At 43.6% G+C, this 13,400-nt stretch overlaps 1 protein-coding gene across 1 annotated transcript in view; it reads right to left on the reverse strand.

The window, feature by feature from the left end:
- Positions 1 to 13,400, reverse strand: part of TRPC7 (transient receptor potential cation channel subfamily C member 7) — a 147,081-nt gene that overhangs the window by 101,547 nt on the left and 32,134 nt on the right. Inside the window, exon 3 of the mRNA XM_066277151.1 lies at positions 606 to 788. Within this exon, the coding sequence (XP_066133248.1) occupies positions 606 to 788 (183 nt within the window). The remainder of the gene's footprint in view (positions 1 to 605; positions 789 to 13,400) is intronic.

Here is a 13,400-nt window from a genome sequence, read left to right on the forward strand (position 1 = left end):
GTTGTGTTCTGCTTCCTAGGACCTCTCTAGCCACAGTGGGTCTGAGGGCTACTGTGTGCCAGTGGCTACGAAACACATCTTCAGGTTGATGAAGGAGGTCGGTCAACCTTGCTCTGTGGAAGTCGACTGGAGCTTTGTACTGGGGACTTTCATAGCCTGGGGAGTGAGATTCCTCTTAGCCCCCCAGAACCATGGATCCCATAGACATTTTCTACAGAGTCCCCAGGCACACAGAGAAAGCACAATACACGCTATTGAAAAACCTGAGTAATATGTTTCTTATGAAAACTTGTGAACTGGCCTGCTTGCTGATGGGAACACTCACTGTGACATTGTCCCTGTCAGTGATTTGGAGGCTGAAAGTCCTCTCTTTTGTTCTCAAAGCTCACAGCCTGTTGGTGAAATGGCTATCATAATTTCTCTCTCCTGGTAGGCTGGGGTAAAGGGGAGGGGGTTGGTGAGAGGACTCTGAGCAGCTCCCTGTCTAGAGAGAAGTTGGGTAATGGCTGGTGTTGCTTTTACCTTGCGGGAAGATAAAGCACGCATGAGCATAAAGCTAGGCCAGCAGCCTTGCAGGGGAGGCCAGGACAGGTGGGGCAGCTTACCTTCTTGACTTCGTATTTAATGGCGAGTTTGATCCGGCTCAGACTTGGACGGTGGTGGTCGGACCAGACTTGAAAGTTCACATCACCATTTAAAATCGCTTCCACCTCTTCTGTGTCTCGGCATAGGTCCAGCACGCCCACCACAAAATCCTTGCATTGCATAGATAACTTCCTGTAATCATTCTAACAGAATAAAGAGAAATCAGGGGTGCGCACACCGAGCCCACAGAGGGCTTGCCCAGCACAGCAGTGTCGGTCAGCCACTGTCCACCAAGTAGGAGCTTATGGAGAGTGTTAGAACTAGGGCTGTGCTGGGTCCAGAAGGCAGGGCAGTTTCTTTGACACAACGACCTAGAGGACATCTTCTCTAGCTAGGGTTTGTCCAGGTGTGCTTGAGCCACCTGCACCAGAGTCACCCTGGGTGACTAAATAATCAGACACTGGGCCCTGTTGCAGACATATCGAGTCAGAACTCCTGGGGATGAGGCCCAGGAATCTGCCTTTTAACCTGGTTCACTAAGTGGTTCTGATGCTTGCCAAAGCCCATCCTGTCTCTGTCACAGCAGCAGCTCTTTGCGCCCAGCTCTGAAGGAGGAGTGATAAGGAGGCGGGCTTCTGAGGCTGGCAGCACTACCACTCACTCTTCCCACCAGTCTGGGCCGGCAGCGGCTCCGCACCACCCCGGAGGCTTACTGGGAAGGCACCACTGCTGCACTCAGCTGGAAAGGGTGCACACAGGCACACTTCCTGTTTGCTGGAACACTTGTTTTTAAATTATAAATTTAAAAAGCAAATGTAATTTATCTCTAACAGGATTCTCTCTTACCACAAATTCTTTTGTGTGGCAAATCATGGCTCCTTAAATTACTTGCCTGTTACTAAACAATTTTAGATCTTGACTTTTTTTTTTGTTCTGCGTTTTAAATAGGTTGCCTCTGGAGTTCTCACTTCTCTGCCCTAGGCATCCTTTCAGCATTTTCTCCGGGAGGCTGGCTTCCTTTCCTAGTGACATGCCACTTGTCTCTCCCCCAGACAGACTGCTTCAGTCCAGATAGTGATCCAAAATGCTGGACAGAGAATGTTTCATGTCACCCTCTTCCCACCATTCCCCGCGCCCCTCCCTAAATATTCTCCCCTAGAGGCTTCCTTGTTGTTTTCTTACTTGGAATGAGTCTATTCAGAGTCTAGTCAGAAAGGACACAAGAGACAAACATCACTTTCAGTGCTAACCAGTCAGCAGCCTCTCCTGGTAAAGTATTGCTGATGAACAGTAGTGCAGTTTTACTTCCCAGAGCCCGATTCCTCAGCAGGGCGGGAGCCGGGCAAACTGCAGGAGCTCAGCCGCTTTCCTGAATTAATGATTCTTGTCTCCTCCCAGCGCTGTTGTGTCACGTCTCTTTGTGTCAGAGAAAGAGGTAAGTAAATGTTCATTAGCTAGGAAAAGGCAATGGATCAAGAAAATGTTTTCAGATAACGGTGGCCTCCCTTTATGTGTGTGTAATTTAGGGAGAAGACAGGAAATGCGGGATAGAGAAATGACTGCCCAGTTCAGGCGGATGGTCATTGGAAAGAAATTCAGGAAAGGTACTTGGAGTGTTCTAGTTTTTGGCACACAAGCCAGAGAGCTAGCTGGTAGTATTATGAAGAGCTTCAGGCTGTGTTCTTTCCTCCCATCCTCCCTCCCTTCCTTTTTTCCCCTTCATTATTGAGAGCCTACTCGCAGGGGTCCCCAAACTTTTTACATAGGGGGCCAGTTCACTTTCCCTCAGACCATTGGAGGACCGCCACGTACAGTGCTCCTCTCACTGACCACCAATGAAAGAGGTGCCCCTTCCGGAAATGCAGCGGGGACCAGATAAATGGCCTCAGGGGGCTGCATGCGGCCTGCAGGCTGTAGTTTGGGGATGCTTGGGTGTATTAAGTAATGAAGAGTTGGCAGTGAACAAGGCAGATGTGGTCACAGGGTAGTGTGGGGGGCAGAAGGCTAGGATCCACTCTGAGGATTGCATAAGAGCAATGCTGAGTGAGTACAACCTGCTTGGGCTTGTCCCAGCTAAGATAACCTGAGAGCCCTGACAAGCCAGGGGTAGGAAGCTCAAAGAAATGGACAAGAGGGGTTGCCCATCGCATGGACCCATTCAGCTCTGGCAGTTCTGCTGCAACTCATTTTCCCTGACTTTCCAGCCCCTACTCCACAAACCTTAATGTCACTTTCTCAAGAACAAGGAGTCTCTGAATATTATTACCTGTTCGTGGTAAGACACAGACTTCCCTTTTAATTGGACAAGACCTCTTCGTTTGGTGGAAACTCCTGCCTAGAGCTGAATGCATGGATGGACACAGAAAAGCAGTGGAAAGAGCTTGACCCAGGCTTTGGCCCAATGTCCTTATGCTAGGAGCAAGCCTGACTCTACTGCTCTAGAGCTGGTACTGCGCACACTCCTGAGTTCAGCGCAGTTGAGAACACAAGGCACCATTTTATTAGAGACTTTCACTTTCCTAGGCTTGTTCAGCTAGCCTGGTCATAGTACGGAGACACACCAGAGAAAGTAGTTAGCTTTTACCATCTGCATTAGCCACTCAGGCTGGAAGACAGCAAGCCTGCTGTCTGTAGATGGCTGGAAGAGACAGAGGGAACCCTTGTCTGCCTGGAAGTGGAAGTGACATGGACATGGATAGCGGCAGGGTCGGGCCAGGCTTATCACAGCATACTGAGGAATTATGATGATTATGATTCCCTGGTTATCCCTGAGCTCGGGAAGCCTTCCAAGCCACACTCCTCAACTTTAGTTGTGACACACACCCAAGACTTCACAGGTTCCCTTTTAAAAATAATATTTCTACAGTCTGAAGTCTGCCAGTCCCAATGGGTGACAGATGTTCTGCCTGCATCATCTCACTCAACCTTGTAAAAACCTCATGATAGAAGGACTGGCAGCATTTCCAACTCAAAAAGGAGGAAACAAAGACATAGAAGAGTTAAATTAATAGGCTCAACCAACTTTTCCTTGTATAGTCCCCTGTTATTTATAGGGGATACATTCCAAGATGTCTAATGTGTGCCTGAAACCAAATCCTACATATGCAATATTTTTTCCTATACATGCATATCTATGATAAAGTTTAATTTATACAAGCATGGCATACCTTTCTCTTTCCTCAGTCTTCTAACACCTCCTTCCTCGCCTAAGTCTCAAACAAGGATCTAGTTTCCTATTTACTTGGAAAACAGAAGTCATCAGAAGGGAAGTGCTACCTGCTCACACCATCATCTGCTCTACCTTCATGCATCTGCGTTCACAGCTGTTTCCCTTTTCTTACTGTGGGTGAACTGCCACCGCTCCTGTCTAAGGTCAGCTCCTCCACATGGATATCACCATTATGCCTACTCAAGAAGGCGGCTCCTGCAGTCATCTTCTCTCTCCTGCATCACCAGTTTCTTCTTTCCCTACTAGCTCCGTATACAAGCACGTGCTATCCTCTTGTCTTAAAGTGGAATTTCTCTTGACCCCACTTCCCTCTGCAATCACTACTCTAATTTTCTGTTGCATTTTATAGCAAAGCTCCTCAGTTGAGCTGTTTACACACAGTATTTCCAGTTACTCTCCATGTACTGTTTCATATCCCACTTACTAAGGCTTTCACACCTATACACTGCCTCCACTGAGACTGAACTTACCAATGTCACAAGTGTTGCTAAATCCAGTGGTTGGTTTGCAGTCCTCATCTTACATGGTCTATCAAGTGCTTTAACATAGCTGATCGCTTCCTCCTCCTTGATACAAATTCCGTACCTGGCCTCTAGCATAACAGGCTGTTCTGTTCTTTATCCAGGGTGACTTCTTTTGGCATTTATTTTTGATTCATTTTTATATCCCTGATGTCTTAATTTTGGAATGCCCAAAAGTATGCCTAGCGTTTTGAATTCTCTTTATTTATTTATACTCATTGCCTTAGTGATCTTATCTAAGACCATAAGATACCATCCATATGCTGATGACTTCAAAATTTATCTTTAGTCCAGCAGTCTCCCCTGAACTCAATTCATATATCCAATTGCCATCTTGCTATTTCCACGTAGATGCTAAATAGGCATTTCAAACTTGACCACACTCACTCTGCATCTATTCTTTTCCACTTGCTTAGTCTTTTCCACTATTTCAGTTGTTCAGGACCCAAAATAATTGGATTTATTTTTTATACTTCTCTTCCTCTCATTCCAACATGTAATTCAGTAGCAGATCCTGCCTGCTCTACCATCCAAATATTTATATATTGAAAAGAGGTCAGATTACATATACAGTGGTACCTTGAGATACGAACAGACCAACATACAAATTTTTTTTTTTTTTTTTAAGATATGAGCTGTGACTCGGTCCGTATTTTTGTTTGAGATCCAAGCAAAATTCCGAGATACGAGTCGTGATTCGGGAAGCTGCCGCTAGTTGGCGTATTGGTGCACAGGTCCAGTATCTGCAGCACAACACCAGCATCTCGTTCTTTCTCATGTTTTACCCACAGAATCAAGTAGAATCTTGTGCGCTGTACTCATTCTTGCATCATTTTTTACTAACTATTTTTGTGTGCTATCATGGGGCCAAAGAAAATGAGTGCAAAGGACAGTGGTGAGAAGAAGAAGAGAACAATGTTAATAGAAGTAAAGCAAGAAATAATAGAAAAACATGAGCATGGTATATGAGTGATTGAACTGGCAAGGCTATACGACCGCAATTCATCTACAATTTGTACCATCCTTAAACAAAAGGATGCCATCAAAAGCGCAAATCCAGAGAAGAAAAACTACAATTCTGTCCCAATTAAAGACAAATATCCATGAAGAAATGGAGAAGCTTCTGCTGGTGTGGGTGAAAGAGAAAGAGCTGGCAGTAGATACAGTGACAGAGACTGTAATATGCAAAAAGGCACATATTATTTACGGCAACTTGAAGAAGAAAGAACCATCAACCTCAAAAGAGGCAGCAGAAGATATGTTTAAGGCAAGTCACGGCTGGTTTGAAAATTTCAGAAATGCAAATCAAAACTACAATGAGATACCACCTCACCCCTGTTAGATTAGCTATTATCAACAAGACGGGTAATAGCAAATGTTGGAGAGGCTGCGGAGAAAAGGGAACTCTCATCCACTGTTGGTGGGACTGTAAAGTAGTACAACCATTATGGAGGAAAGTATGGTGGTTCCTCAAAAAACTGAGAATAGAACTACCTTATGACCCAGCAATCCCTCTACTGGGTATATACCCCAAAACCTCAGAAACATTGATACGTGAAGACACATGTAGTCCCATGTTCATTGCAGCACTGTTCACAGTGGCCAAGACATGGAAACAACCAAAAAGCCCTTCAATAGAAGACTGGATAAAGAAGATGTGGCACATATACACTATGGAATACTACTTAGCCATAAGAAATGATGACATCAGATCATTTATAGCAAAATGGTGGGATCTTGATAACATTATACGGAGTGAAATAAGTAAATCAGAAAAAAACAAGAACTACATGATTCCATACATTGGTGGAACATAAAAACGAGACTAAGAGACATGGACAAGAGTGTGGTGGTTACCAGGGGTGGGGGGAGAGAGGTCATGGGAGGGAGGGAGGGAGAGAGTTAGGGGGAGGGGGAGGGGCACAGAGAACTAGATAGAGGGTGGCGGAGGACAATCTGACTTTGGGCGAGGGGTATGCAACATAATTTAATGACAAAATAACCTAGACATGTTTTCTTTGAATATATGTACCCTGATTTATTAATGTCATCCCATTACCATTAATAAAAATTTATTAAAAAAAAAAAAAGAAAATTTCAGGAAGAGATCTGGCATCCACTTGATGGTGAGGCATGGTAAAGCTGCGAGTGCTGACATTAAGGCAGCTGAGAAGTACATCACACGTTTTGCTGCACTGATTGCTAAAGAAGGCTACATCCCCCAACAAGTATTCAACTGTGACGAAACAGGATTGTTTTGGAAAAAAATGCCCCGGAGGACTTTCATCACCGCAGAAGAGAAGAAGCTGCCAGGCCATAAACGCATGAAGGACCGTCTGACCCTTGCATTGTGTGCAAATGCTAGCGGTGACTGTAAAGTAAAGCCACTGCTAGTGTATCATTCTGAAAATCCTCGAGCCTTTAAAACACAAGATTTTTTAAAAAAACTGCAGGTTATGTGGTGCGCCAATGCTAGGGCATGGGTTACGTAGAAGTTTTTTTTTAAATTTAATTTAATTTTTTATTTTTCTGAAGTTGGAAACGGAGGCAGTCAGACAGACTCCCGCATGCGCCCAACCAGGATCCACCCGGCATGCCCACCAGGGGGCGATGCTCCGCCCATCTGGGGCATTGCTCTGTTGCAACCAGAGCCATTCTAGCACCTGAGGCAGAGGCCACAGAGCCATCATCTGTGCCTGGGCCAACTTTGCTCAAATGGAGCCTTGGCTGTGGGAGGGGAAGAGAGAGACAGAGAGGAAGGAGAGGGGGAGGGGTGGAGAAGCAGATGGGCGCTTCTCCTGTGTGCGCTGGCCGGGAATCAAACCCAAGACTCCTGCACGCCAGGCTGATGCTCTACCACTGAGCCAACTGGCCAGGGCCAGCAGTTTTTTATTGAATGGGTAAATCTCGTCTTTGGTCCTGCAGTGAAGAAGTATCTTCAAGAAAATAAACTCCCGATGAAAGCATTACTAATCCTTGAAAATGCTCCAGCCCACCTACCTGGTCTTGAAGATGACATTCTCGATAAGTTCAAATTTATGAAAGTCCTCTACCTCCCACCCAACACAACTTCAATCTTGCATCCTATGGATCAGCAGGTCATTCACAACTTTAAAAAGCTTTACACAAAGCACTTGTTCCACCATTGCTTTGAGGTGACTGAGAATACAATTCTAACCCTTCGAGAGTTTTGGAAAGATGACTACAACATTGTGATATGTTTATGCATTATTGACTTGGCATGGCAAGAGTTTATAAGAAGAACCTTGAACTCGGCATGGAAAAAGTTAGGGCCTGATGTTGTTGCAGACAGGGACTTCAAAGGATTCGAACCAGAGACCGAGACCGAGATAGAAACGTTGGAGGAGATTGTATGCCTTGGAAAGTTGATGGATCTGGAGGTAGATGAGGGTGATGTAAACGAGCTCGTCCAGGAACATGAGGAGGAACTCTCAACTGAGGAGTTGAAGGAGCTACAGATGATGCAACATACGGAGCTTCTGCAAGAGATTAGTAGTGAGGAGGAGGTAGAGTTGGAGGAAGTGATTTCTACAAGTGAAATTAAAGACATGCTGGCAATGTGGGAGAAGCTTTCAAGTTTCATTGAAAAGAAACACCCAGAAAAAGTTTCAACTGGTAGTGCTTCAGCACTTTTTAATGACATTTGTTTGTCACATTTCCATAACATTTTAAAAGGCAGGCAAAAGCAAACCTCTTTGGATAGATTTTTATTCAAAAGTCCTGCAAGTGAAAGTGCTGAAAGTGCAGCCAAAAAGGAAATAACAGGTGATGATTAAATGAAAAATACGTAATGTTAAGCTCAGGTTAAATTTAAAGTTAAGAAAGTGCATTTTTTTACAATTAAGTTTTTGTGGTTTCATTTTAAGTAAAGAAAGTGCAGTTTTAGTTTTGTTTAAAGTAAAGAAAGTGCAGTTTTAGTTTACATGTCTACAGTGCCTGCATCCCTTCCTCTCTCCCTCCTCCTCCGCCATTCACCTCCATTAGCCACACTCATCTGTCTCCAAGGTAAAAATACAGTACTAAATAACACTTTTTTCTTTTATTTCATATGTTTTGTTATGCATTGGTAAAGTATACATGTGTGTTTCTTAATTAAAAACATGTCTTTTTCATAATTTAGGATGGTTTGGGGATGTTTCACAGGGCTGGAACGGATTAAATCTATTTCAGTTATTTTAAATGGGAGAAATTTGTTTGATATACGAATTGACTGACTTACGAGCTCAGTTACAGAACGAATTAAATTTGTATCTCAAGGTACCACTGTATATAATTTTATGTTTATGTATATTTTACCAATTCTGCTCTTTTTGCCTTGGTCTAAACCATTGTCATCTTTTACTTGGACTAATCCAAGAGATTTCTAATTAGTCTCCTTAATTCTGGCCTGGGCCTCTATAATGTATTCTCCATACATCAGTTAAAAGGACACTGGAAAACATAGTTAGATCATGGCACTGCTCTTCTCTCACTCTTCTGTGGTTCCCCATCCACTCAGACTAAAAACAGAGTCATGATACTATCCCCCAAGAACACATATTATCTAGTCTCTCCATTTCCTGTGGTTCTATTCCTCCCTCACTCTACTCTAGCCACTCTGAGCCGGAGTTTGTACTGGGCATTCTTTCTGCTTGCTTGGTATGCTCTTTCCAGGTGTCTACGTGGACAACTTTCTCAGCTCCTTCAAATCTCCATTCAAATGTTACTTGCAGTGTATCAAACAGTTTTTTGTTTTTTTGTTTTTTACAGAGACAGTCAGAGAGAGGGACAGATAGGGACAGACAGACAGGAAGGGAGATGAGAAGCATCAATTTTTTTTTTTTTTGTTGCGGCACTTTAGTTGTTCAATGATTGCTTTTTCATATGTGCCTTGACCAGGGCACTACAGCAGTTGAAGCGACCTTGGGTCCAAGCTGGTGAGCTTTGCTCAAACCCACTCGATGAACCCGTGCTCAAGCTGGCGACCTCGAGGTCTTGAACCTGGGTCCTCCGCATCCCAGTCCAACACTTTATCCACTGTGCCACCGCCTGGTCAGTCGAACAGTTTTTGATATTCTTCTAGCATTTATGTCTTGTGCTCTGCTCAGTGCAGATGTTTACAGAGATTCTTTGATTTTCAAGTGGTTCAGAATTTCCTCTTCTTTTTTTTTTTTTTTGTCTATGAATTTCATGAACTCATTCATTATTGAGATAAGTCTGTGGCTCCACCACAGAGGACAAGCCAAAGCCATTTAACATGATATGTTGATATTTTTGAATTTTTAGTACTGAAGCTTTTGTTTTGACAACACCGATTTCAGGAAATTATTAATTTGCTTGACTTTGGTTAAGAACCCCAACACTCAAACATTTTCCAAGCTACTGTCAAACTTAAATTAGAAAAGAGAGAGAAGCTTATTACTTCATTGGTCAAAAGTTAAATTAATTTTTCAGACTGATGCTGTGGAGGCACCCACACAATACAGGATAATTAACACTCATTCCTCAGTGGAGACCTTAGAAATTAGATTCGTAAGAGTGTGGGCCTCACACCCACACCCATGCCGCCTCCCTTCAGGGACCCAGTTACGGAGAAGAGTGTTCACTGACAACCCCAACTGAAATACTGAGGGAGATAAATCACCACAGGTGTGCATGCGGTAAACCTGGGAGGTTTCTGCTTATGACATTTAGACTGAGTTTGTTTAAGAAATGAGTCAACAGCAGTTTATAATAAAAGTGGTCTAAGCATTTTAGTATTTCATTAAATGGTCACACTTACCCTATAGAGCTGATGGTATCATTATTTCTAAATAGGAGGACTGACAATTGGCCATTGGATGTCAGCAGCTTGGAGGTCATTGGCCACTTTGATGGGAGCACATTTGGGAGAGTAGAGGGCATGGCCAGTGAGGATTAGAGAAGGGGAAGAGGCAGAGTGGGAGCCAGTTCTATAGACAGCTCCTTTGAGGTGCTTTACTGCAAAGGAGGTTGGAGAAATGGGTAAGTAGCTGATTGGAGAAGTAGGGTCAAGAACAGCTTTTTCCCCCTTTCACCCTCCTTCCTTCTACCTTCCCTGCCTTCTTTCTCTTGATGAAAGAAACCATAATATATTGTATGTTGATGGAAATTTTGCAGTAGATAATTATGCTGATCCTTGAATTGGAAATCAGTAGCTCAATAGCATATCATAGATGATTGGATTAGTCATGGATTTAGATAGAATTGCATATGGTTTATCTATAGTGGGAGGATGGCCAACTATGTGAGTGAGGATGCTAGCATTGGTGGTGGGGCTCTAGACATTTTTTTTCTACTGCTTCAGTTTTTTTTTTTTTTTTTTCAGTGAATTGGAAGAAGAATTATCAGCTGAGAGTAAGAATTGGGAGGAAGTGATAGAAGTTTGAGGAGAAGAGGTCTGAATAGTTTTTAGGAGAATTTTAAGAGTGACTGGATTAGTAAGGCAGGATATGATTGCTGGAGAATAATATGAGCCCATTAGAGGTTCATGGTGAGAAATTTAAAATGAAACCAGCTAATATGGTTGATGTTCTTTCACCACATCCACCTTCCTGGGTGCTGGCATGGAGGAAGTAGAGAATTAGATTGTACCATGATTGTATTTTTGACAATGAATACAACAAGTCAAGAGAAGGGCAGAGGAACTGAGACGTGCGTGACAGAGATTATAATGAGAGTCCGTGGAATTGAGCTGTATGGATGGAGACAGGACTTCCAGGGGAGAAGGGAAGTGGAAAGATGGCTAGAAAAACAAGACCTGAGTATATGTTGTCTACAAGAAACCCACTTTAAACCTGAAGTTGGCAATTTCTTATAAAACTAAACATACTTTTATATAAGACCCGACAGTCATGTTCCTTGGTATTTACTCAGAGGAGTAAGAAAATATGTCCACATAAAAATCTGCACATGGATGCTTATAGCAGCTTTGTTCATAATTGCCAAAACTTAGAAGCAACCAAGGTGTCCTTTGGTACGTGAATGGATAAACAAACTGTGGAACATCCAGACAATGGACTATTACTCAGTGCTAAAAGAAATGAGTTATCAAACCATGAAAAAGACATGGAAGAAACTTAAATGCATATTACTAAGTAAAAGAAGCCAATCTGAAAAGGTTACATATTGTATGATTTCAACTATATGACATTCTGGAAAAGATAAAACTATGGGGACAGTAAAAAGAACAGTTTGCCAGGGGTTAGTGGGCAGGGAGGAAAGAACATGTGGAGCACAGAGGGTTTTAGGGGCAGTGCAACTACTCTGTATGATATGTGACGGTAGATACATGTCATTATATGTTTGTCCAAACCCATGGACTGCACAACACCAAGAGTGAACACTAATACACAGTATGGACTTCGGGTGATAGTGATGGTCAGTGCAGGTTCTTCAGTTGTAACAAATGTGCCACTCGGGGGGGGGGTGGTGGTGAGTATGGGGGAGGCTGCACGTGTGAGGGGAGGGATATATGGCAACTCTGTGCCTTTGCTCAGTGTGGGTGTGAACCTAAAAGTGCTCTAGAATTAAGGTCTATTTAGAAAAAGATAGTTAGATTAGTGATTTGGAGGGTAGGTCCTGGGGGGAGGCAAAAGATGTACAGAGTGAGGATATTATAGGGAGGTGGTAACTTTGAGCAGGTAGTCAGGAAGTAGTGTGAGGTGTGATGCTTATGGAGAGTTTGCATTTACTGATCATGACAGTTGTGGGCTCAAGTAGGTTCTTGGTCACTAAAGTAAGACTACTGGAGATGAGTTCATTAAAACTGAGCCAGGGTGTTGAAAGGATGATCTATGTATATATTAAAGTGCCAAGAATTTAAATAGGGACTGAAACCATGGAAAAATGACAGCGTGACCCATTGTTGCAGCCTGCAATGATGAGGGCTAATGGGTAATATAATCTGAGGAAATATGACTCAATGCCGAGTATTCTTAGGGAGGCATGGAAGAGAAAGGTCTGGCAGTGGTAAAGAACAGCAAGAGAGACGCACCTCCCATGCCCGGCCCGTGGTGTGAGGACCGTGGCAGCAAAAGCAGCCCACACTTCTGGGGAATGTGTCCTCTGGGAGCCAGGCTTTAGAAAGGGCAGGAAGGTGATGCGTTTCTAAGAGGATGGACAGTGGTGGGGATTGTACTGAGGAGGAGCTGTGACTCACAGATGGTGAAGTAGGAGGGTGTCCGGAGATGGGAAGAAAGGAAGTATGTGGTTACGGAGCAGGGATATGAGGATGGAACAGGGATCTGAGGAGTTCTATGTGGATCTGATTGCAGGTTCTGAAGGATGACCCAGGAGACAGATGGTGATGACCCCAAGATGGACTAAAACACCTGAATTATATGGTGAGGAGTCAGTGGGGGAAATCAGGGGAAGTGCATAGCTCAGTGTGGGCACACAGGTCCTACCGAGTACCTTTTAGGTGAGAAAGTAACTTAAAGCCACGTCCTGCGCTCCAGCACTACCTTCTGCATACCCCCACTCAGTTGATGGATGACAGAATGGAATGTTAAGATTTAACACACATGGCTGAGTCCTTATTAATTGTAACTGGAATCACTGAAATAATTAGTGGGCGTCAAATGCTGGATAAGAACCCAAGCCTAGTGCTCATTATTGCAGATGAAAATTGAAAAGCTTCAAATCCATGTTTTAGCTTTCATGAATACACTTAATTGTTTCATTAACCTTCACTGAATCAATAAGCCCATACCCTAAAGTACTGTAAAAGGCAAATACCCTTAGCATTTAATCTTCATTTAGGAATGCAGATCCAAGGAAGGTGATTCAAGTTCAGTACATGAGTCAGACAGCCAGTGTTTTTTTTTACCTTGGCTTTCCTCATAGGATTTAGTCCCCTGGGCCCTCAGAGTCCAGGGTTCTACCCCCCGGGGGTGGGGGCTCAGGCAGGGCTGGCTTCCTGCTCCAGTGACCTCTCAAAGGCCAAGTCTGTAACTCTGCTACTGGTCACCCACTGCCTCATTGAATTTATTATCTGCTCTCTGAGGAGGCCTTTCTCCATTCAGCTCACACTCCCTGCCTTTCCC

This window comes from Saccopteryx bilineata, chromosome 4 (genome assembly GCF_036850765.1).
Source record: "Saccopteryx bilineata isolate mSacBil1 chromosome 4, mSacBil1_pri_phased_curated, whole genome shotgun sequence".
Classification (NCBI taxonomy): Eukaryota; Metazoa; Chordata; class Mammalia; order Chiroptera; family Emballonuridae; genus Saccopteryx; species Saccopteryx bilineata.